Source organism: Podarcis vaucheri (genome assembly GCF_965113315.1).
Source record: "Podarcis vaucheri genome assembly, chromosome: 2".
NCBI lineage: Eukaryota > Metazoa > Chordata > Lepidosauria > Squamata > Lacertidae > Podarcis > Podarcis vaucheri.
In genome coordinates this window covers 52,915,620-52,941,627 of record NC_138760.1, presented here as the reverse complement: position 1 = coordinate 52,941,627, position 26,008 = coordinate 52,915,620, and the positions used below count along the sequence as shown (strand labels likewise).

General features: G+C 41.5%; 1 protein-coding gene across 3 annotated transcripts in view; it reads left to right on the top strand.

Annotated features, from left to right (window-relative positions):
* LOC309526777 (rho GTPase-activating protein 7-like) overlaps window positions 1-26,008 on the top strand; it is a 107,044-nt gene that overhangs the window by 39,757 nt on the left and 41,279 nt on the right. Inside the window, exon 1 of one of the 3 annotated variants that reach the window (XM_082213012.1) lies at window positions 9,082-9,145. The exons of the other annotated variants lie outside the window; for them this stretch is intronic. Coding sequence (XP_082069138.1) covers window positions 9,097-9,145 — 49 coding nt within the window. The 5' untranslated portion in view covers window positions 9,082-9,096. Of the gene's footprint in view, window positions 1-9,081; window positions 9,146-26,008 lie in introns of those variants that run through there. 3 annotated transcript variants of the gene reach the window in all.

Below are 26,008 nucleotides of genomic sequence, written 5' to 3'. Positions count from 1 at the left end.
AACTCCATGGACAAAGACAACAGGCATATAAAAGTTATGACGCTGGAAGATGAGCCCCTCAGGTCGGAAGGTGTCCAACATGCTACTGGGGAAGAGCGGAGGGCAAGTACAAGTAGATCCAGAGCTGATGAAGCGGCTGGGCCAAAGCCGAAAGGACGCTCAGTTGCGGATATGCCTGGAAGCGAAAGGAAAGTCCAATGCTGTAAAGAAAAATATTGCATAGGAACCTGGAATGTAAGAACCATGAACCTGGGTAAGTTGGATGTGGTCAAAAATGAGATGGCGAGAATAAATATTGACATCCTGGGCATCAGTGAGCTAAAATGGACGGGAATGGGCGAATTCAGTTCGGATGACTATCATATCTACTACTGTGGGCAAGAAACCCGTAAAAGAAATGGAGTGGCCCTCATAGTCAACAAAAGAGTGGCGAAAGCTGTACTGGGATGCAGTCTCAAAAATGATAGAATGATCTTGATACGAATCCAAGGCAGACCTTTTAACATCACAGTAATCCAAGTCTATGCACCAACTACTGGTGCTGAAGAAACTGAAATTGACCAATTCTATGAAGACTTACAAGACCTTATAGAAGTGACACCAAAGAAGGATGTTCTGCTCATTATAGGGGATTGGAATGCTAAAGTAGGGAATCAAGAGATAAAAGGAACAACTGGCAAGTTTGGCCTTGGAGATCAAAACGAAGCAGGGCAAAGGCTAATAGAGTTCTGCCAAGAGAACAAGCTGGTCATCACAAACACGCTTTTCCAACAACACAAGAGACGACTCTACACATGGACATCCCCAGATGGGCAACATCGAAATCAGATTGATTATATTCTCTGCAGCCAAAGATGGAGAAGCTCTATACAGTCAGCAAAAACAAGACCTGGAGCTGACTGTGGCTCAGATCATCAGCTTCTTATAGCAAAATTCAAGCTTAAACTGAAGAAAGTAGGTAAAACCACCGGACAGGTAAGATACAATCTAAACCAAATCCCTTATGAATACACAGTGGAAGTGAGGAACAGGTTTAAGGATTTAGATTTGCTGGACAGAGTGCCTGAAGAGCTATGGGTGGAGGCTCGCAACATTATACAGGAGGCAGCAACTAAAACCATCCCAATGAAAAAGAAATGCAAGAAAGCAAAGTGGCTGTCCAACGAGGCCTTACAAATAGCGGGGGAGAGAAGGCAAGCAAAATGCGAGGGAGATAATGAAAGATACAAGAAATTGAATGCAGACTTCCAAAGAATAGCAAGGAGAGACAAGAAGGCCTTCTTAAACGAGCAATGCAAAGAAATAGAGGAAAGCAACAGAATGGGAAGAACCAGAGATCTGTTCAAGAAAATCGGAAATATGAAAGGAACATTTCGTACAAAGATTACCATAATAAAGGACAAAAGTGGTAAAGACCTAACTGAAGCAGAAGACATCAAGAAGAGGTGGCAAGAATACACAGAGGAATTATACCAGAAAGATATGGATGTCTCATACACCCCAGGTAGTGCGGTTGCTGACCTTGAGCCAGACATCCTGGAGAGTGAAGTCAAATGGGCCTTAGAAAGCACTGCAAATAACAAGGCCAGTGGAAGTGATGGTATTCCAGCTGAACTGTTTAAAATTTTAAAAGATGATGCTGTTAAGGTGCTACACTCAATATGCCAGCAAGTTTGGAAAACTCAGCAGTGGCCAGAGGATTGGAGAAGATCAGTCTACATCCCAATCCCAAAGAAAGGCAGTGCCAAAGAATGCTCCAACTACCGCACAATTGCACTCATTTCACACGCTAGCAAGGTTATGCTTGAAATTCTACAAGGAAGGCTCAAGCAGTATGTGGACCGAGAACTCCCAGAAGTGCAAGCTGGATTTAGAAGAGGCAGAGGAACCAGAGACCAAATTGCAAACATGCGCTGGATAATGGAGAAAGCTAGAGAGTTCCAGAAAGACATCTACTTCTGCTTCATTGACTATGCAAAAGCCTTTGACTGTGTTGACCACAGCAAACTATGGCAAGTTCTTAAAGAAATGGGAGTGCCTGATCACCTCATCTGTCTCCTGAGAAATCTCTATGTGGGACAAGAAGCTACAGTTAGAACTGGATATGGAACAACTGATTGGTTCCAAATTGGGAAAGGAGTACGGCAAGGCTGTATATTGTCTCCCTGCTTATTTAACTTATATGCAGAATTCATCATGCGAAAGGCTGGGCTGGATGAATCCCAAGCCGGAATTAAGATTGCCGGAAGAAATATCAACAACCTCAGATATGCAGATGACACAACCTTGATGGCAGAAAGTGAAGAGGAATTAAAGAACCTTTTAATGAGGGTGAAAGAGGAGAGCGCAAAATATGGTCTGAAGCTCAACATCAAAAAAACGAAGATCATGGCCACTGGGCCCATCACCTCCTGGCAAATAGAAGGGGAAGAAATGGAGGCAGTGAGAGATTTTACTTTCTTGGGCTCCATGATCAGTGCAGATGGTGACAGCAGTCACGAAATTAAAAGACGCCTGCTCCTTGGGAGAAAGGCGATGGCAAACCTAGACAACATCTTAAAAAGCAGAGACATCACCTTGCCAACAAAGGTCCGTATAGTAAAAGCCATGGTTTTCCCAGTAGTGATGTGTGGAAGTGAGAGCTGGACCATAAAGAAGGCTGATCGCCGAAGAATTGATGCTTTTGAATTATGGTGCTGGAGGAGACTCTTGAGAGTCCCATGGACTGCAAGAAGATCAAACGTCTCCATTCTGAAGGAAATCAGCCCTGAGCGCTCACTGGAAGGACAGATCGTGAAGCTGAGGCTGCAATACTTTGGCCACCTCATGAGAAGAGAAGACTCCCTGGAAAAGACCCTGATGTTGGGAAAGATGGAGGGCACAAGGAGAAGGGGACGACAGAGAATGAGATGGTTGGATGGTGTTCTTGAAGCTACCAGCATGAGTCTGATCAAACTGCGGGAGGCAGTGGAGGACAGAAGTGCCTGGCGTGCTCTGGTCCATGGGGTCACGAAGAGTCGGACACGATTAAACGACTAAACAACAACAGTTGGAAGTATGTGTCCAAAAGCCAAGGCATGCAGCAGATGGGCATAGAGCTTCCTGCAGTGACTTGGGAGGGCCACTTGTGTAGACCTGTGTCTTGCAGTGGACCCATCTGTGACGTTAACATAAGAGAGAGTGCTGGACGTGAGATAGTTAAACAGGTTGCCCAGTCAGGACCCACGGGGGTGGAGTCAGTGGGACTATAAAACCAGTTCTGGGAGGAGTTCGTTGGGAGTTGTTGGTGGGTAGTTGGTGGGTTTTAGTGGGTTGGCTGGTTGGGAAAGGCAGTTGGTAATAGAGAGACAGTTAGGGCAGTGGGTTCTTGAGTGTGGGGAGGTAGAAGAGATAGAGAGAGGAAAATAAGACTAAGAAAGTAAAGAGCAACAACATTTGGAATGCCGTAAAAGTTTGGTTGTGTCTGAAATAAAATACACTCTTCTTTATTAACTGAGAACCTGACTGAGACTGAAGTGATTTTACCAGGGAGGCCCTGGTTGGTGGCAGCGGATTAGTGGTGTACAGGTCAATAGTCTGTGAGACGACCGGGGGCTCCGTACGAACACCACACCATCAACCCCAGGATTGACCTCTCATGCCTCAGTCCTCCTCCAAGTAGCTGAGAGGGGTATACACCCAATGCCTATTCCAAATCCTACCTACATCTGGAATCAATAACATTATGGCCAAATTTAAACTCCCAAAACGTTGTCCAGTTTGTTCACTTTCATAGGGTAGGCCTTGCTCCAGTAGGAGGGATCTTTATAAGTGAGCCCAGAATGACAGCCCTGTGTCACCATCGGTTGGAGAAAAGCCTTTTTTTTTTAGTTGGGGTAGTGAATGAGCAATAGCAGATACTAGGCTTTGAGATGGAATTCCATGGGAATATCAACTAGGTGACAAGCAAGGTTTCTACAGCAGGGTGACAGTGAATTTTTACATATACAGCTGTGTTTTATTATCCTCTGTAAACATAGAAGCACGGGGAAGTTTTAAAAATTCTTCCATATTTTTCCATTCCTAATGTTTATTACTATTTTGGTTCTTAATACAAATTGTACACACATTTTTTGTCTAGCATTCCCCACGTCCTGCACACACACCAAAAGCCTGCTGCAGTAATGATCAGAATGTCCTCTACCAAACATACAATTGTTCTGCAAGAGTAGACATTAAGTAGGCCTTTAATGTGGAACTGTTCAGGGTTCTTTCTTTTCCAATATGTCAATTATATCTTGGTTGATCTAAGCATCTGTTGCAGCAGGCAAATCTCTATATTTGTGCTGGTTCCCAGTTTTCTACAATGCTCATTCACTGCATTGTAGAAGTATCCACGCTTAATAAAAGAATGTTATATTCAGTAGTGTGTAGGTGTGAAATTCCTGTCTTTAATTCCACTTCCATCTGATTTGTGAAAAACTGAAGCTGTAGAAAGGCTAAGAAACTTTAGGGTGGAGTTGAAATGGGGATTCCATGCAGGAGGGAGGGAGAGAATTGTCTGAAACTGTGGAGGAGCAGTAGTGTCTGAAGGTGCACTCTCCAAGGTGGCTTTGTACAACCTAGTGGGGAAATTAATTTCTAACTAACTTCATCAGCCGCTGCAAAGAATCCAGCTGTAGCAGTGTTTGGATGAAGACCAATCCTGGAACTATCACTTAGCTTCCCTGCTGTGCAGTAAAAGTTGAATTGAGCAATCCCTGTCACTTGCCTTGGCTGCTGGAAGGAGAGGATATGTTGCAAAAGTGAAGAAGGGGCAGGGAGATCTGATGCTCCAGCGGCACTCAGTGTTGTACAGTATTCTTTCAGTATATTTTCTTTGAATGGTACGCACGTGGAAGCCACAAATGCAATGTTGTTCCTTAAAAGCTGTTTAATAGTTCTCTAGTACTAGAGACAACTTTCTGGCAAAGTAGTTTCCCCACAAACCATCAAAGGAGTTTGTTTCATAGAATCATAGAGTTGGAAGGGGTCCTGATGATCATCTAGTCCAGCCCCTGCAAGTTTAATATCACCACTGCTTGTATCTTATATGCTACTATTCATTAAAAAAATTCAGAGCCATTTACAACAGTCTGTGCAGATGAAGCATTTGAGCAGTGGTGAGTCATTTCTGAAATGCCCCATCTCCCACCCAGAATGGATGTTCATTCTTTGTGCATCTTCACCAGTTGTTGCTCGTAACTTCCGGCATGGTGCAAAAACTTATGGCAGCCATCACAACTCTCTCACCAGGCCCTAGCCTCAATGCAAGCAGAAAGAATTGTGTCCCTTCATAACCATATAGTCACGTGGATGGCACGCAAAGAAGTATGGCAATATAGACAGTTAATGCATGGCTAAACCTAGATCTGAATGAGATTGGTGCAGCCTCTTGCAGTCCCTGGCCTGCTGTCACCTTCTTTCAACCAGTCACAGGAGACAGCTCTGTTCCAGAGTGGGATTTTGTTAAAAAAATTTTGGGTTTCTTCACATTTTTAGTTTCATTTTAAATTCAAAGTTTATTTAAATTGCAGTCATTTACTGTTAAAATGGGACGCGGGTGGCGCTGTGGGCTAAAGCCTCAGCGCCTAGGGCTTGCCGATCGAAAGGTCGGCGGTTCGAATCCCCGCGGCGGGGTGCGCCCCCGCTGCTCGGTCCCAGCGCCTGCCAACCTAGCAGTTCGAAAGCACCCCCGGGGGCAAGTAGATAAATAGGTACCGCTTACCAGCGGGAAGGTAAACGGCGTTCTGTGTGCGGCTCTGGCTCGCCAGAGCAGCGTTGTCACGCTGGCCACGTGACCCGGAAGTGTCTCCGGACAGCGCTGGCCCCCGGCCAATAAATGTGAGATGGGCGCACAAACCCCAGAGTCTGGCAAGACTGGCCCGTTTGGGCAGGGGTACCTTTACCTTTACCTTTACTGTTAAAATGCACACTTCATGAAGTTTGTTTATTTAAATAATTGTTTTGTGTACTTATTTAAAAGGAAGACTAAAAATGCCCTTTTACGTGATTTTAAAGTGTCCTTTTGAGTTTGTGTCTCCTCCACCTTGCAAAATTCCAGCATACTGCAAAAAAAGCATCTCCAATACTTCCCCTTCTATGTGCATAAATGAACAGTGTCTTGCCTGCTGCCTCCTTAATGAAGTGTCAGTATGACTGTGTGAAGCTATTGTAAAAATAAGTTAAAGCCTAAGGGGAAGGGCTGTGTACCGTTGGGAGATGGGGAGTCTGTCCAGGAGAAGATTAATGGAGCCAGAGGCATAACTTTGACCAGTGACAACATCTAGTTGTTTCTGTGAGTGAGAAGAAACAATGAAAAAATGCAGACTGATGGGGGGAGCTGAGTTTTGTGCTAATGGTATTTTGTTGGGTTGACTTTTTCAAGGACTGTCTGGTCCAAGTTTAGTTTGGAAATAAAGAACCATAAAAAGGAAGAGCAAGGGGCCTTGAAGTTGCCCATCAACAGTGAACACCTGAACTGCAGAGTAAGCAGGTACACAGGCAATCTGGTCAGAGTCTTCCCTGGTATGATGAGATGTATTGTATTACTACTTCAATTATAGTAATCCTATCTGAATGTGCATCTGCACACATAAATTAGCATATGTGAATCTTCACCTTCCTTTTTCATCCCCCCCCCCCCCCGACAATCCATTCCCTCCTATTTGGGTGATTTGTATCTGGCCACCTTACAGATATATAACAACATGATTTGATTTAATTTAATTTAATTTAATCAAACACATAATTTAAAAGTAAGATGGTAACACTAAAAGTAACAGGCAAATATCTCTAAGCAATGATCAAGCCCAGCGGAGCATTTAAAATTATAATACAACCACAATAAAAGAGCATGACAGGTTTCAGGTCCAATTAATATAATTACAAAAAAAGCTACAGTAATACAGTAAACAAAGGTTTTCAAGGCCTGAAGTGATAGGTGCTTGTCTAATAATGCTTGGAGCATTAAATAAAGTGTCAGATTACTACAAGTGAAAATCTCGGTCAAAACTATCTAGTAGTAGGAAGGTCTACTGAGTTTTCAGTGGCTAAACTTAATATCATTTTTAATACAGTACACGTAAATGTCTGCTGATTTTGTTTTCTTAGTGCTTATATGCTGAAAGACAGCTTTTAGAGTTCCTGGATTTCAAACAGGAAGCATAAGTCTTTGAATGGAATTATAAGATATGGGATAGCAACAGAACTTGTACCTGTGGTCCTGGAGAAAGTAAGGATCTTCCAGATTTTCTTTTAAATGCTATGTACAACTTGGCCAATGAAGCTGTACTGGCATTGGTTCTTACTGGACCACCGTTTTGGAATTCTGCGCAAAGGTTTGTTTTCTGTTAAAAGGTGACAGTGAGAGGGTTGAAAAGGTGCTGTGCTTACCCCAGAAGGGGGCAGCAAAGTAGCAGCATCTACTGCAATTCACTACTGAAATACAAGAGCTGAGATTAGAAACTTCTTGCCTTCACATGGCAATGCTTTTATTTAAAAAAACCTGGAATGCTGAACTAAAAAGAGAATGGACAATGTGGACAACTTTTTTTTTTTTAAATTCTTGAAACCACCATTGCTGCATTTTCACTAGCACTGATTCTTGCAGTCCTCCTTTCTTATCAGGCTTTAAGTTTCATACTGTTAACTCACAATTATTTATCAAGGTACCCAGTTCTGCTAATAAAATAACTAGTTCTTTAAACCCTTAGATTTAGCAGGTATTCTGCTTACTGTAGTTTTAAAACAGATGTAATACAAAATTGGTAAGAATAAACCTTTGTGCATTCCATAAAGATCCTCTTAGGTGTTGAGATCGGCAGAGGAGGCCCTTTTGGTAGTTCCACCATTATCTTCAGAAGTTTGAGGGGGGTCCAGGAAAGGGCATTATCTGGGCTTTGGTGTAACCTACTTGATTACTTCATTATTTCTAGATAACTGTGGGTGGGTATCTCTAAAAATAGGAATCTTAGTTGTGATAAATAGGTATACATAGGATGCAGCTGAATGGGTGTAAGGAGCTCCAGATGGCTGAATTTCAGTTTGGGGTTTGTTGACTTTTGAAAGCAGATTGCTGGTATGGAGGGTAGTTTTGCCATAAAACAAGCTGCTAGTAGCTATCCTGTTTAAAAAAATCCACTCTGAATTAGTGTCATAATGTTTCACACATAGCCATAGGCTCTGTTTGAAATGAAGGCTGCTGTAAGGAGTCTGTCTGCATGTGAATAAGGCTGAGAGGCTGACTGTTCCTCAATGGGAGCTAATGATTAGGATATATTTCCTTAAAGATAAACCTACTTGTATGGTGGGGTCTGAATTTTGTGACTAGCAAAAATGAAACAACGTTGTGGTTTTGAATGTTGGATGAGAGGAGAGAGGTTCTAACCCATTGACCCCCCTCCCCCGCATGCCAGTTTTCTGCTTGCTGGATTTAATAATGTGATTCCCCTCCCTGCAAATCAGAACTGACAGTACAGAACAGAGACAGAAGAATAGCTCATCTGATTCCTACCTCATTTTGCTTTATGTGGAGAGTATGTTTCTGACTGGCTAGGAGGAGGAAGGTGTGTTCTCTGGGGGAGAGATGCAGTTATTGCACCTGCTTTACAAGTATGCTTTCTTCCACTATCTTGGGTTTCTATTTTTGTAATTAATATTACAAAGTATCTCTCCTACAAAGGAAAAAGGTAAAGGTAAAGGACCCCTGTGAACGACTCTGGGGTTGTGGCTCTCATCTCGCTTTACTGGCCAAGGGAGCTGATGTTTGTCCGCAGACAGTTTTTCCAGGTCATGTGGGGAGCATGACTAAGCCGCTTCTGGTGAAAGTAGAGCAGCACACAGAAACGCCGTTTACCTTCCCGCTGGAGTGGTACCTGTTTATCTACTTGCACTTTTTTTGGCGTGCTTTCAAACTGCTAGATTGGCAGCAGCTGGGACTGAGCAATGGGAGCTCACCCCGTCGTGGGGATTTGAACCGTGACCTTCCAATTAGCAAGCCCCTAGGTTCAGTGGTGTAACACAGTGCTAAATGCTGTAGTACTTCACTGCTTGAGATGGGAAGCATATAGTACACCAATGGATGAAGAAGCAAAGGGAGGACTGAGAGGCCACATGTTATTACTTGGTAGGTGGAAGTGTTGTAATCTGAGCTCTCCCAATTTTTCCCTGTTAACTTCAGAATGCTCCAAAAGTATGATATAACGGTGAAGAAATACAACTGGCATCAGAGACTCTGTTGTGGTTTCAGTTCTAATGGAAGAAACAGTTGCTTGAAAATAGAAATAAGAACAGAAACCAGTGTGTTGTTCTAACTCAATTACCGAGCTTGACGTAAACTACAACAATGATTTAACCAAAGAAACCATCATCCTGCCAGCTGACTGTCCACTCAGCACTATGCTGTGAGCTGTGGGAACAACCAGATGAATGTCTTCTTCACACACACACCCCAAAAAAAATCAGCTGCAGATGGCAGGATAAACTTTTTTTCTGACTTCATGCATACACACAATTTTGTAGCAAGACAGCCCCAGTCCAGCCTGTAGTAAAAATTACACCATTTGAAGTTTGCAATTGTTGTCGTCCATCTGTTTCAGCGGGCAGTGGAAGAGTGTGCCTTCAGGGCTGAAGTCAAACCATTGGAGAGTCACATTACTGCTACAGGACAGACATATTTTGTTGAAACTTGGGCCGATGAAGGCATCTGGTTGTGCTGCTTGATTTGTTGCCACAAAGGCTTGTAATTGTGGAGGTATAGTTTGTTGAGGTTTCTGGTTATTTGAACCCCTAGGTACCAGAATTTGGTGTGGCAGAGTTTTATCTTTGTGATGTTGTTGAATTTCTTTTGGGTATGCAGGGTGTGGGGGGGTTGAAGCACATAGCCTCAGATTTTGCAAAGTTTACTTGTAGGCCCAACATCATTGTGAATGTGTTGAGTCCTTTAGTTAGGGTGATTGCTGTGTTCATACCAGTGTAAAGCTGCGTGAGGATTTAAGTATGCAGTTGAGGTATCTCTTTTGAATGTTAAAAGATGTTTCTAATACATTTTGAGTTCTGTACTGGCAGGTGTCCAGAAGCAATACCTTTATTGGGATTTCTGCATTTCTAAAGATTCGACATAGACTTTCTATACAATGGGGAGCAAGAAAACAACACAACTACATAAAAAGCAAACAGTGAAAGATGTTGCCTTCCTTGTTACCACTATAAATACAAGATGGCTTCAAGTGACAGCAGGAACCAAATACGTCCAGCCAGGAGCTGGATTTACTTCCCAGTGTCTTTGAAAGGCTAGATCCTTCCTTCCTTCCTTCCTTCCTTCCTTCCTTCCTTCCTTCCTTCCTTCCTTCCTTCCTTTCATTTCTTACTGCTTTAAATTTTTAAGGGAAAAAAATCTCAAAGTGGTTTACTGCATATTAAAGCATCAAATAAAACATTACTGAAGAAAGTCAAATATAAAGAAGATTGTTGTTGTTATTTAGTCGTGTCCAACTCTTCGTGACCACGTGGACCAGAGCATGCCAGGCACTCCTGTCTTCCACCATCTCCTGCATTTTGGTAAAACTCACATTGGTAGCTTCAAGAACACTGTCAACCATCTCGTCCTGTGTCGTCCCCTTCTCCTTGTGCCCTCAATCTTTCCCAACATCAGGGTCTTTTCCAGGGAGTCTTCTCTTCTCATGAGGTGGCCAAAATATTGGAGCCTCAGCTTCACAATCTGTCCTTCCAGTGAGCACTCAGGGCTGATTTCCTTCAGAATGGATAGTTTTGATCTTCTTGCAGTCCATGGGACTCTCAAGAGTCTCCTCCAGCACCATAATTCAAAAGCATAGTTTTCTAAAAGAAGATAGCTTCTGCAAATGAGGACCTACATAATTTCCAAGGTTGGAATAGCAGGAAATCCTAGGTGTTGGTTGCAACTAATTTATCATTGAGAGTGCACATATAAGTGTGACTTGGAATACTCTTGAGGGATATTTTATCAGCGATGTTGATTGATGTTTAATGGGCCAATGAACATTTCAACACAAAGTGCAGATAATAAGTGGGGCATACAAAGTACATACTGTGCGAAACCCTGGTGGCTTCCAAACACAACACAATCATGCATCTTTATTGTAAGAGGGTATAATGCACAAAATATTCATCTTTTGGCATCTCCTGGATTTACTGCTGAGGCTGGCACCTAAATAAGGATTAGCTGCCAGGTGGAGGAGCACAGAATGTTCAGGGAGGACAAGTCAAGTTTTTACTTGTTTTGAAACATCCAAACAATATTGAAAAGTCCATGGAAACGTGATTAAAATAACTCTTTGCACTAGAAAACAGGAAACCTTTGGTCTAAATATTACTTTAAAATATTGGAACGGGGAGCAGGGGGAGAGAGTTATAGAAATATGTGATTCACATATTATACTTTTGTAAATTTGATGTAGTTTTCTAAAATGACCAGTTTTACATGGAAATGTCTCCTCTTCTGTGGTTTTATAATAAGATTTGGCCATGACCCCTGGCATCCCTACTTGGATAAAACAAACAATATTTATGTATGTTCCTTCAACATGATCCTTAAGGAAATGAGCTTTTAAAAACCAGATAAGCGCTGACAATATTTTGGAACGGTACATCCAGGAGCTTTTCCTTTATAAATATGACAGGTTCAAATGACTTTGGGGGGGGGGGACAGAGTGAGCTAAATGGAATGTCTTTGTGCCTGTTAATGTTCAACATGTTCGAATGTGACCTTTCAGGTTACACAGAACTCTTCAGCAGAAGTTACCTGTTAAATTCAAAATTCCATAAAACTGCCTCACTGTTTCAGACCAGAGGTCAACTTATTTAATACTTGGGTTTTAGCAGCAGTTAAACAAAATCTCTGGGAAACTAAAAGAAGGACATAATATCAATAGCCTTTCCCTATTCTTTGTCCCCAACATTTGGTAATCAGAGGTATAGTGTCTCTGAGCTTAAGGTTCCATTTTGAGTTATTATAATTGATAGTTGCGGGATGTGGGTGGCGCTGTGGGTAAAACCTCAGCGCCTAGGACTTGCCAATCGAAAGGTCAGCGGTTCGAATCCCCGTGGTGGGGTGCGCTCCCGTCGCTCGGTCCCAGCGCCTGCCAACCTAGCAGTTCGAAAGCACCCCCGGGTGCAAGTAGATAAATAGGTACCGCTTACTAGCGGGAAGGTAAACGGCGTTCCGTGTGCTGCGCTGGCTCGCCAGATGCAGCTTGTCACGCTGGCCACGTGACCCGGAAGTGTCTCCGGATAGCGCTGGCCCCCGGCCTATAGAGTGAGATGAGCGCACAACCCTAGAGTCTGTCAAGACTGGCCCGTACGGGCAGGGGTACCTTTACCTTTACCTTAATTGATAGTTGGGTCTATCATTCATTTCAATTGCCTAATTATTTCTGAAAGCCACCTCATCTAGTAAGAACCATTGCATTGTTCAATTATTGTCTTAGGCATGAACTTCCTAGGTGACCAAACTGCTATTAGTTCAGTCTGAGCCCCATTCATGCAATAATGGGGTGACTGTGGCCAACATAAGGTGACTGCTTATAAGGGTCATTGAGATAATTAGGGTTTTGCATCCATTGTTAATAATTTTTCAACTACCTAAAAGGACAGTTCTGATATAGCACAATTGTTCTGAATATAGCAGTTTTACCAAAGTTGCTTCTAATTTCTAGTTAGAGATGTTCCTGAAGTGTTCACTTGAATTATTTTTAAAGGATTTCATAAAGCTTTTCCAATGTGGCTGTTGCATTTTATCTGTTACATTGTTGCCTGTTTGCACAGCTTTAAGCTCCTCTTGGGACCTCTTCAATCTGCTTTGGCTTCACTTTCCTGAATGATTTTGCGTCTGCTGTTGTTAGTCTTAATTGTAAAAACTGCATTTATTCCTACGCTCTATTTCCTGTGCTTTGAGCAGTTATGAATCTATATTATTGAGTCATGTTCTATTATCTGTTAATTTCTTTGAAGTTTTGGTAAGGAACTTTAGGAAAAAACTGAAGTACAAGTACATTAAGTCTACAGAATCATCCCTACTAATATGTTGATACCCTCAAAGAATTTTAAAGGAAGAAAAAGCCACAGTATCTCTTTGTGGAAGCCATCCTGATTCTATGTGAGCAAGGTGGTTTGTTCAATATGCTTAATAATTCAAGCAAAAATGATGTTTACCACTTTACCTGGTGCAGACATTAGACTGCTAATTTCCTGGGCATCCCGTCTGTCCGTCCATCCGCCCCCGCCCCCGCCCCCGCCCCCACTCTAGAGCCTTTCTGTTATTTTATTTTTTTAAATTGCTTCCTCCAAATGTTCCTCCAGATTGTAAAGCAGCTCGTTTTAGAAATGTGGTGAATAATTTTAACTGTAGAGTTGTTGGTTTTTGAGCTCATGCTATTTGGCATGCGTGACTTGTTTGCAAGTAGCAAGTACTATAGTTCCCTATATTGATAGGCACATGTTGAATGTAAATCTGAAGGTTTTGTTTGATACTCCCATAGAATAATTGAATAGCATTTCTGAACATTATTTTGGCATGCAAAAAGTACAACTCTCTGTAACTGCCTCATGCAGCAATAGATTGTAACATGATTTGTATTTTTAACATTAACATACACACCCTGCAACTTCAAAAGAAGTAAGTGACTTGAATAATCTTTGTATAATAACTGTTCATTCATCTACCCTTCGCATGGTACCTACAGCCTACTTAACTAAGGTCATAATTATTCATAACTGCTTACCTTCGGTAAAAGCTTGTGGCAACCCCGCATTCCTATCTGACTAAAAGCCTTTAGCATTTCTTCCCAATGTGGCGTTATCTAGATTGGTTCAGTACCACTAAAGCTGCTGCTCTTATGATTCAGTTTGACATTAGCCAATTCTTCAGGTATGAAGAGAACACACCAAAAAGGGGAGCCTTATCATAGTATGAATGATTTATATTCTATTGGCTGGGAAAGGGAGAATGCCAAAAATGTGTTTGGAAGAAGAATGGCTTAGCTTAGACTGGTGGCAGGGTAGAGAATGTAATTTATTTATGGCACCACTTTGAAACTGGTCTATGTGGGAAGTGGCTGGATTTATCTTGTATAATCATTTGTGCCTGTTGATATGGAACAACCATTGTTTCTAGGAAGGCGGAATCAACATCTCTTTCCAAATGACACCAAATACTGGAGCCAAAATGTGGAAACTGGTATTATTGGTATCAATGGCATGAGATAGAAGTGTGTCTTATTATTAATTTTTTTGGACCAGGCATATTATTTTGCTATCACATAGCTATAAAATTATTCTGTAACGCAGTGATGGATAAGATAGAGTATTTAAAACCACTATGGGAATCACATTTGAACTGTAATATTGAGCCAACTAAATGGCATAAACTTTGGGAGAAATGGCCATTTTAGCCTGTATCAACAAGATAAAAGAAAATACGGTGGTACCTCGGGTTAAGTACTTAATTCGTTCTGGAGGTCTGTTCTTAACCTGAAACTGTTCTTAACCTGAAGCACCACTTTAGCTAATGGGGCCTCCTGCTGCCGCTGCGCCGCCGGAGCACGATTTCTGTTCTTATCCTGAAGCAAAGTTCTTAACCTGAAGCACTATTTCTGGGTTAGCAGAGTCTATAACCTGAAGCGTATGTAACCTGAAGCGTATGTAACACGAGGTACCACTGTATTAAGATTGGTGGCATCTTTCACCTCTCAGAGGCTACAAAATAAACCGTCAATCCAACCCATTATATTGGAGGAGTCTTATTAGCACATGTAGTGGAGCTGTGAGAATGTTCAAGGTTTTTGGAGTTTAGTAATAGATAAAGGTATTAGTTTTACAGTTCAAATGTAAATCCCTTTTTAATGATGGCAAATTTTAGCTCAAAATTGGAAGGTAGCTGCTGATTTGACCCTTGAGGAATGATAAAATAAGATCTAGAACACTGCACTCATGGAAAAACTATCCAAGCAACTTAAGGCTCTAAAAAAAACAAAACCAAACAAAGACTATTTTGAGGAAACGTGGTATATTTTTATTCAGCATATCAGAAACAACAGGATGAGGACACCGCCTTCAGCACTTGGCAATTTCTGGCATAATCTGTGGAAACAATTAACATGATATTATATAATACCTACAGTTGATCTTAATATATACACATGATTTGTGAAATAGCTTACCTCTGTGTGAATGATATACAGGTACACATTGAATGAATGGTAAGGGAGCAAGAATAGGGGTTCCTTTGAGTTAGTTTATCTGTGTTTACTGTTCAAAATGCATAAATAAAGACTACATAAAAAGAACTGGAACAGCAAGAATCAATTAACCCTTCTTTAAGATAATTGAAGTAAATATTTAAATGCAAAAGTACAAAGTGCAGAATGGGCATGAATCTTTAGCAAGATACCATCTAACTTGATCAATGTGAACTTAAAAGGATTTTGCTTTCAAAAAGGTGTACAAGTGGTGTCTTAAGATTAAGTAGGAATATATCCCTGCTCCTCTGCTGTACTTGGCTGGTGCCAATCCCTACAATTTGACTTGATTTACATTTTCTGATCATGCTTTCATATTGGACAACTCTGGAGAGACTTAAAATTCAACAGATGACAGGTTGCTACTTTTTGATCTCAATCTGACCATATTCAGTTACTGGTGTATATTGGAATAAAGTGCACTGACCTTCCAGAAAACAGTGGCATGTGATGAGTGTTGAAAGTCCACTACAGTTTTGCTCCAAAAAAACCCCATTCAAACAATAGCGACTATAGCACTGTAAACATCTCATTTGGAAGGGCCCTTGGTAGAGTCTGAGAGGTTCTGACTTCTGAGAAGTAACAGTAGCTGGTATTCTTCATGCTGCTTTACCATCTAAAAGGAGGTAGTCAGGAACAACAACAGTCTTTGTTTCTGGGTAGACCTTGCTGTCAGCCTGCTATGTCAGTCCAAAAGTGTGTGTGTGTGTGTTGCTCTTGCTACCTTGTGAGGGACAAAGTCTGTGCCACTTAAGAATCTAGTTCAAAGGCTGGAAGGATTTATGTATACATTCTATCTACTAGTCTTTGTCTCATGGCTACTTCATTTGCTAATTTTTACACTCAGGACAATTCAGGAAGACACATCCACAATTTTGGGGGTTTGCTGTAAAGATGCATGCAAATGGTGGACCAATGTGAACTGATATTTCCAGGATTTACTGACACTTGAATATGTGGAGATGATAATAGCGATTGCAACAGCTATGCTGCTTCATAAATGAGTGGCACAATCAACTTTTCCTCTGTCGTAGCTTTAACTTTAACTGCCTTTTCTCTCTGGGGTCAATGCTGAATTCAGGTAAGATCAGGAATTTCCGAAGTAAGGTGTTCCTTCAGAGTTTTTAATGGCTCTGTTCTGTGACTGTATTTGTGGTAGTCCAGATTTCCTCTGCTTTGGACAAAAGAACTTGTAACCTCGGAAGGCAGGGCTCGCTTTCATGGTTGCTGCAGCCCTAGAGTATAAACAAAGATGGGTTCTTCTATACTTAAGGAAATCTTCCAACAGCTTGCAGGAAGTTACAGGGTTTAGGAGTGTTTACACAGTTTCATTAAATAAAAATACAAGTATATTTGTCTTCCTTGGAATGTGTTAGAGAGAGCAGTTTCTTAGTAGTTAAGAAAAGCAAGATCAGAGCCCATCTGATACAAAGAAAATTTGCCACTTGTAAATTAGCTATAAAGCTGTAAGCTTGATCGTTTCGGTAGCTGTCTGGGCATTCCTTTGTTAGAGAAAGTGCTTGTTATTTTTATAACCTGCCCTGGGATTTTATGGTGAAGGTCAGGTATGAAATCTTACAAATACATTGGAGAACTAATAGCTCTCCTGTTCAAAATGCTCAAGTGAGAACTTTGAAGATGACAAACCTTCCTCCTACCCCAGCTAGGAGGAGCGCAATTGTATGAAGTGGTGTGGGTGTGGGTGTGGAGTGGGTATGAGGACAAAAAAAGGAGTTTTGGAAACAGAGAAATGGCCAAGAGTTAGCTGGAGGCTGGCAGCATCTTTGGTGTTGAGTGTCTCTTTGGTGTGTAGGAGTGCACATGTTGCTTGCTGGCTTCCACTTACTCTTTTTGTCAACAAACGAAGTATTTTAAAAATGTCCTAAGTCTTGAGTGCCGCCTTCAAAGAAAGCCAACCTAAGCAGTGCTGCCCCAGAAACTTCTTGCCATCAGCAGTGGGGTGTGTGTGTGTGCATAATCACGTTTTCTAAGCATCTGTTTTTAATGCAGCAGTTTTCTGCTTCTTTCTACTACAGCTGCTGCTACTAAGGCTTAGAAACATAGAATTGTAGAGTTGGAAGGGACCACAAGCATCATCTAGTAGTTCAACCCCCTGCAATGCAGGGATCTTTCGCCCAATGTGGGGCTCGAAACCACAACCTTGAAATTTAGAGTCTTATGCTCTGCCAACTGAGCTATCACACAATTGTTGCTTTTCCTTTTCTATACTAAAGTCACAAATAAAGTTCACTGCTATAGGAGTAGGAAACTCTTATGTGGTATGTGAAACATGCTTTAAAAGACATGGGAAATGTAAATAACACATCCGGTCAAGTTTGTGCTGCTTTAAAAAACTAACAGGAAAGCAAATGCTTAAATCAACAGAACACGTTAGCATTTATATGTTTACAGAAAGTATTCAAATAAATCAGTTGTTGAAATAGCTTTCTAAATCTGAGAACTCATTTATTGTGCATCCAATTGTCACTTTCTAATAAAATGTTATACGTTTTTGCATTTTTTTAAAACGAATAGGTTTATTTTAAAAAATTACGAAGATATTTCACATAGCTGTGAATGGTAAAATAATTCACTTTTGCTCTCTCCCTGATGTTAGCCAGACAACTCAAGGGAAGCTGTGTCCTCTTTCACAATCTTAGATACTGCCTTAAAATATTTTTATGGCAAAGCAGTAAGAATGCTTTGTACCTCCATAGTAATCATCACCCCATTCAAAAATAACTGTGGGAAAGTTATACAAATTACATAAACACTTTTGATAGATCTCTATTGTTGAGAACTTGAGCCAAGATGGATTATCATAACTTACCGTAAGTGGCCACTCAGAACAGGGGAAGGGTTTAGTTCTTACGAGCTTTAATGGTGGCAAGGTTCTCTGAGATAGTGACTAGGTGTGCTTTTTGCTTAGTTTGTCAGCCCTAAAGACCAAAAAATGGTTACTATACCAATTTTGTATAATCAGGAAAGTGGGTGTTTCATAGTGTGTTTTTTCTATAAGATTACAAATGAATCTGTCTCTTGAATCATATGTTTATTTAAGAAATAAATGCAGTTATATCAATCCATATCCACTATCTTCAAGTAAGGCACAGATCAGTCTGTTTACTGTGAATTCTGAAATTCAACGGGCTCTGGTACAGCAAAGGTGCTGACTGTATTTCAACAGGGTGTTATCCTGAGAATACCATCAGACTTGAGGCATAATTCTGAAATCTGAATGGAACCTATTGGACAGGGGCTACTGCTAATGGATTATCCAGGCAATTGTTTCAAAGAATGACCCTACCACATGTTAGACTTGGGAGGAAAGTTATGCATAGTTTGATTCAGAGATGTAGCTAGGAAGGGGTGGGGTGCACCGGGAGCCACACCGCGGGTGCAGCACTTAGCGCAGGGCCTGCAGCATGCCTGAGCCACGCAGCTCTCCTGGGAGTGACGCGGTGGCTCGGACTCCCTGCAGGCCCTATGTTGCTCGAAAAAGCAACACTGAATGTGGGCACTGGGATTCCAGCACACCTTGCCGTGTCCCATAGGTACATCGCCCCATCCCCTGTGCATGGCACACGTACTACCCTGGGCACCCAAGCAGCTAGCTACACCACTGGTCTGATTAAGATACAATAGTGTGATCTTCTCTAGTTCACATGCAATGAATGGAGGAGATAATTTTCATGCAGGTAGTGAATGGAAAAGGTAGTTTTTCTGTAGAAGAGGAACTGTGTTGCAGCTGTTTGCTCCCCTTCCTTTAAAGTCTGTTTGCGTTCTAGCAAATAAGGTGATCATTCTTAGCTGTCCTTAGGGACAGAAAAGGAGGAGCAGAAATTGATGAGAGAATCCCAAGAAAATGGCTCCATGGAGAAAAGTTGTGCTATCTAAAGGAATGTCTTCTCCAACATGAACCTACCTCCCAGGAAATACCTTCTCCAGGTGCTCCAGCCTAGGGGTGTGGTTACTGGATAGGGGGCCTTTTCACTGGTGGTATTCAGATTATGGAACTCTCCTCCCTTGCCTGTTTAACTAGTGAGGCAGCAGGTGAAGTCTGTCAAATTCTCTCAGGCTTTTAGTAACTGTCCCCTTTTTATGGACTGAGCTGCTATCTTCTTTTTCATGGAGGTTGTCTGTTAGCAGCTTTTTGTGTTATTTTTTGTTGTGTTATTGTAAGCCTAAGGCTTTTGCAATGAGTGAGTGAGAAATGGGGAAACTGCTTCAGACATCCCCTGGAGCTATTCATTTTCAGTTGTTGTGGATGATGGTCACTGCAATAAGGCACAAATATGGGAGCTTTGCAATTTGATGCTGTTTAAAACCATATTAACTATCAGTAGCCTATGTATGCAGAGTGGCATTTCTGATAAAACTCCAATCCTAAATGGTTTTATCTAGTGCTGCACCAGCTGCATTCCATTCTGTCAGTGGGATTTGCTCTTTCTCTCTGTGCACCCAGAATCTGCTCTGGATGGTGCCTCAACACTAGTTGCATAAACCCTACCCAAATCTGGAGTGGCTAAGATGGTTGGATGGTACCTTGTACACCTCTTTCCGGCAACCCCTGCAGCCAAGCTGGTGCCAAATGCTGGTGTTTTCCATTGGATCACATCAGTGAGGCCAAGAGGGGGGCGAGTCTTGTCGTCTGGGCTACCTAAGATTTCCATACACACCACCTAGGCTTTAGCCCCAGAAAGGTCACTTTGGTGCCTCTAATGCACCCCTGGAGGCACACTCCCTTGAGATGGACAGATGTCAACCACAATTGCCTGCATAGACGTTACGCTTCTGGTGAAAGATGTGTGGTTTCTGTGCAACAACTGAGTAATTTACAAATGGTATGCATAAAAAATAGAGTTCGACCTTCTGGAAAAGCCTAACGCCTGTGTATGGATTGTAAAAAATTATCAACTGAAACATTATGAGGTACGCTAAAGTCCAGCCTCTTTATCTGCATAATCTGCTCAGTGTTGAAGCTGTTTCTTAGACCTCCTTCATCAAGATTTTCTGGAGTTGCTGAAAACCATTAAAATACTATAGGCCTCCTATTAAGGCTACCATTAGCCTTTAAATATCTTAGAAATCATCTGTTGCTTTAACAAACATGCTTAGTTTCCTTCCTGCATTGTAACTCTATGACTGAATGAGAAAGCGTATTTCACATTCTTTGTGCAGTGATAAGTACAACCTTCTTTATCATAGCTGTGCTGCACCTTCTAGGTGGTGCCAGAACATTTCTGCTGATTTTTCATAGCTATGACACTTGAAGAAATGTAGTAGAAAGGATGATTGGAACTGTAGACTGATAATTAGTAGAAATCCACTGTTTCAAAATTGGTGAATGAATATGGAGACAGGCAAAGTAAGTAGGAATGTCTTTAATCATCGCATTAATGTGTTGGTGGAAATGCCAAGAAAGTCAGCATTCACACAGAGCACATTCACTCACACGCAGATACGCAAAAAGGAAAGGCTAGATTAAGCTAGGCTGGGTGTTCCGTTTTAGTGTATCAAAAAAGAGGCAAATAGGGAAATTACTTGGACTTTCAAAAAGCTGTTGACAATTTCTGCCATCAAAGACTCCTGAGTAAGCTTAGCAGTGATGGAATAGGAGAAGGGGTGCTCTTGTGGATGAGGAATTGGAAAAGTAGAAGTAGGAGAGAATAGGAATCACTACATAGTTCGCCAAATGGAGGGATGTATTATTATTATTATTATTATTATTATTATTATTATTTATTTATTTATTTATTTATTAGACTTCCATACCACCCTTCATTACAAGATCTCAGGTCAGTTCACAGGATAAAATACCAAGGGGTGTTGTTTATTATTTTATTCTTCTTTTATATTTTGCCTTACTTCCATCATGGAACTCAAGTCTGTGTGCACATGGGGTTTCCAGGCAGTTACATGCCCAGGTGCTGAACAGACTCCTAGAACATGTCTGTAGTTCATCGCTTAGTTGATGTAGGTAGGAGTATTATTGTGAAATGAAGTGGCAAGGGGATCACTAATGAAAGTTAAGTGTGTGTGTGCCAAGGAAACAAAAGTATTACTCAAATACATAACTTGCATGCATATTTTACCAACAGCTCATCACCAGTTGTATTTCATAACACAAGATCAGTTGGCTTTTGCATGTGAGGAGAGGGAAAGATAAGGTGCTTGAAAAATGTGTCTGCAAGCCAGGGCAAATTTGAAAATGCAGGCTTCGTGTAGAACAGCATCCACTGAGGTTTAGCCCCTGGCTGCCCCTTTTCTTTTTTATTTAAAAAAATAGTGAATTTGTTGTCAGATATTTCCCATTTTTGCTACATTTTTATGTGATTTTTCAGCTGGTTCATCATTATTTTCCCCACTGCCTTCTCCCAGCAGCTGTCTGGTCTCACAAGGCTGAAAATTAAATCCTTCTCCTCATTGTTTTCTATTTTCAGGACAAGTAGGTGATTTTGCTTCCTAACCCAGAAAAGAAAAGCATTTTTTAAAAATCAATTTAAAACACATTTTTGAACTTTGGTGGACCTCCTGATTCAAAGCTAACACTTCTTTTCTAGCCAACAATATGAGCTCATTCCAGATCTGGAAAAACAAAGAAAAATAAATACAGGGCACTTAGCGTTCTTATGTAACATCCGTGGATTTTTGGCACAGACCGTGTGGAAATCTGCATGGAACTTATTAATACGGCTTGAAAACTGGGTGGACTTCCTTTTCTGTGTTTAACCTTCCCTAGCAGCAGCAGTGAAAGCTATATAACTAAAACAGTGCAGTGTGGTAATAAGGAGTTATCTTGCCAGAGTATTTCCTCCTCTTGTTTGAGCTCTTCAAAAGAGTTTCCTTTGGCTAGGATTCACTGTTTGCTTGGTGGTACAGAACTGGAGGGAACTTTTGCCACTGTTTAGCTATAATGAGGATCTATGGTGGCTGATCTAGATATGTATGGGTGCCACATATATCCTCACCCTGCCAAGCTGCTCATAAGGACATGAGAACAGTACTGCTGGAACAGAATAAAAGTCTATCAGGTCCAGCATCCTGTTTTCCCACAGTGCTTTGCTTGTTCTCTAATCACTGGTTATCAAGCAGCCTTTTTTACACAGTTGTTGTCACGTGCAAAAAGGAACTCTTCCTCCATGCTTAAGCTAATTGTAAATATCAGATACCTGGTCTTTGGTTACCACCATACCACCAGTGTTTTTCAGGAGAGTTTCAAGCACATACTGGAAATTTCAGTTTGTGCAGTTTAAGTGGTTTAAATGCCTCTGTCTCTAGCACAACAAATCCACTTTAGAATAATAATAATAATGAACAAACAAACAGATGTTTTGTGGTTCAGAAAACATTGAAGAAATGCATTAAAAAGTGTGGTGTGAACAAATGATTAACAAGACATCTAAACATAGCAGAAGAAATCAAGATGAGAGCTCATTGTTGTATAACAGACAAATCAGAAGAAATTCTCATTGAAGACCACACATAGTCTAACCCAGGCTTCCTCACCCTCGGCCCTCCAGATGTTTTGAGACTACAATTCCCATCATCCCTGACCGTTGGTCCTGCTAGCTAGGGAGCATGGAAGTTGTAGGCCAAAAACATCTGGAGGGCCAAGGTTGAGGAAGCCTCCTGGTCTAACCTCTGCAAAAGCTTTATGCAAGCAAATCTGGATGAATGCTCCAAAACATTATTTGGAGGAGCCTATCAACTCTCCTCCCTTCCCCCACCATTATAGCAGCTTGAAATCTTTCATTTGTGAATTAACATCAACATGAGCCAGGCACTGCTGGCCATCTTTTGCCAAAGCTTTCCATTACCTTGTGGGAATGCTGCATGGGCAGAGGGACTTGGCTTGGCTGAGCGACCTTTGGCAGACAGTGCAGCTGGGGTCGCAATCCAGTTTTAGCCTTTCCCTTTGCTCATGGAGCTCTCTCTTCTCTGTTTACAACAGTAAAAAGGTCCGCTGGCAACTGTGTTAATTGCTGACATGGAAAAATAACATTAGTGTGTGTATTTTTAGCTGCATTTTTCTCCTATATCTCAACTGAAAACTAGGAGAAGGTTGTGGTTGCTCATCTCTTCACAGAAATCAAGTTGTGAACCTCTCTCTCAGATACTGGAGATCAACTTCAATTGACCCAAGGGTCTTTTCGCAGAAGACTCTTTTCAGGTCAGAACAGCTTAACCAGCCTATAAGACTGAAAAAGTACAAAACTTAATTTCTTCTGTGAGGTAGCTTACCTCAGTTGTCCTGCAGCTTACAGCTGTGAACCAGATAAAGGTAAGACTACTGATGTTCTCCATTAAAGTTGGTAGGACCATTATTGAGGAGGAAGGGCAGCAACAGTAGTAACAAATATCATCTTACAGTTGCGTTCTGTGTGGGTGGCTGTGTGTCAGATACAATATATTAGTAATGTGATCATATCAATTTTGCTGGTTTTGGGATCTTTCTTACAGTGGTACCTCAGGATGCGAACGGGATCCATTCCGGAGCCCCGTTCGCATCCTGAATGGAACGTAAGGTGCAATGGTGCGTGTGCGCGGGTCGTGTTTTGCCGCTTCTGTGCATGCACGTGATGTCATTTTGAGCATCTGCGCATGCGCTCCGCAGCAACCCGGAAGTAATGGAGCACGTTACTTCCGGGTTGCTTCGGAGCGCAACCCGAAAGCGCTCAACCTGAAGCACATTCAACCCGAGGTATGACTGTAATAGTTTACTTGTGAGACCACAGAGTACATGCAAAGAATACTGCTGGATTATTTTGAAATGCTGCAGTTAGGATTGTCTGACTCTTTGCACAGATGTCTTGTTAGAATGACACTTCTTTTGTGCTTGGATGACTTGGCTACATTCAAAGCTGTTGTCATGTGATAGCAGCCAAAAGCAGCTGTCTTTGTATTGATGGGTGAAACCTTAAAGTGAACTTTCTTTAGAAGTGGGCTGTGATTGTGGTGTTAACTCCTTGTATGCTTAGTTGTTATGTGTGTGTGGAGAGGGGGGTAGCTTCTAAAAGCTTCCTGAATTGCAATGATGCTTTTACTATAGTATTCTTTTAAGTGTAGAATATCTTTATATATATATATATATTACAAATAGCTGGTGCAACCCCCTCCATTACCACCAAGCTGGACTGAGACAGTGAAGTGGGTGGACAGGGGCTTTGCTCCCTGCTGTGGTCCTCACCGCTGCACCTACAATTTTAAGGGGGGCACTCCCAGTATCTTTTACAGCAAACAATCTGCTCTTTATCAAGTAGCTCTGGCCCCTGGCCCCTAACATAGGAATCAGTTAAATTGAGCTAAGTGGGTCCTCCAGGTCTCATCTTTCACATCTGTCAAGCAAAAGCAACAGGACTAAAACCTCTGTCAGAACTGTTATATAAATAAAAAAACATTTTCTGAAAGCTCACATACAAACACAGATGGTGTATCCAAAACAGATGATGAATCACTATTGCTCATCTTTGCCCCCACCTCCCCAAGGCTTTTTCACCACCCGGTAATTTTAATGTGTGTGCTTATGCTAATATAGCATCCACACCTGTTTGGGGGAATTGTGTGGGAAGCTAAGTTGCTGGATAGGTATTGGTTACTATTTCATTTAGGAATTTGTTACAATCTTACAGTATTTGCCTACACAAAACTTAAATTAGCAAGGAATTAATTACCTGTGATATGATGGAAGCAACTATCAAAACCTTTCTTAAATTAACCAATTGTAAACAGTTTTGTTTCTAACCTCTGTGTACTCCAAGTTTTTATTTCAATTTATTGATCATAAGGCCCCCACCTTTTACTCTTGTCAAATTCCAGTAGGAATAGGCTTAAGGCAGGTGTGGAGAACCTTTGACGCTTCAGATGCTGCTGAACTGCAGCTCCCATCAGCTCCAGTAAGCATGGCCAATGGCCAGGGATTATGGGAATTTTAGTTCAGAAACGCCAGGAATGCCAAAGGTTCCCAACACCTGACTTTAGGCTACATTGCTTACCAGAATTACATATGTGTGCTATGGGCAAAGAAGGAAGCACATTTTGTATTTATCTCAAATCTCAAGGTAACATGCAATCAATGTGTGTTCCTCCTCTTGCTGCTGCTTTTGCTAACGTAAAACAATCCTGTTCCCCCACCCTTTTCCTTTATTCTTCTTCAGTAAGTACATCCTTACATTGTTAGCTACATCACACAGTCCCTGTAGCTGTTACTTGGTTAGACTGGCATGTTTGCACGTATCTGACTCTTGCTTTTGTTTTCTCAGTAGTATTCCTGTTTGCTGGCACATCCTAGCCATTTTATTCTATGGAATGGAGAAGGCACATACAGACATACTTGTGCTTTGTGATATGGCCCCAGGAGCCAGCTTTTGTATTAACTGCTGAAACAAAAGACCGATTCATATGCAGTGTAAAAGCTGTCAAAACCCTTAAGATTTCACAATGTGAAACAGAGGGTTTACTTTGCTCTGCTTAAAGGGGGTATTTCATCCAAAGCAAATACACCTCTTACTTGGGGATGCAGGGAATAAGGTTAGTCAGTTGCAAAAGAATCTACCAGAAGATGCATCTGACTCTTGTTCTTTAAGCCCTGACTGGAATGTACTTTATCAAGTTGAGTGCTGCCCAGCCATATTCTTTCTCAAAGTGCAGTCTATTGTGCTAATAGTGTGATACTCAAGTCCATGTGTTGCTTTTGGAGGGGGTAGAAAGGATAG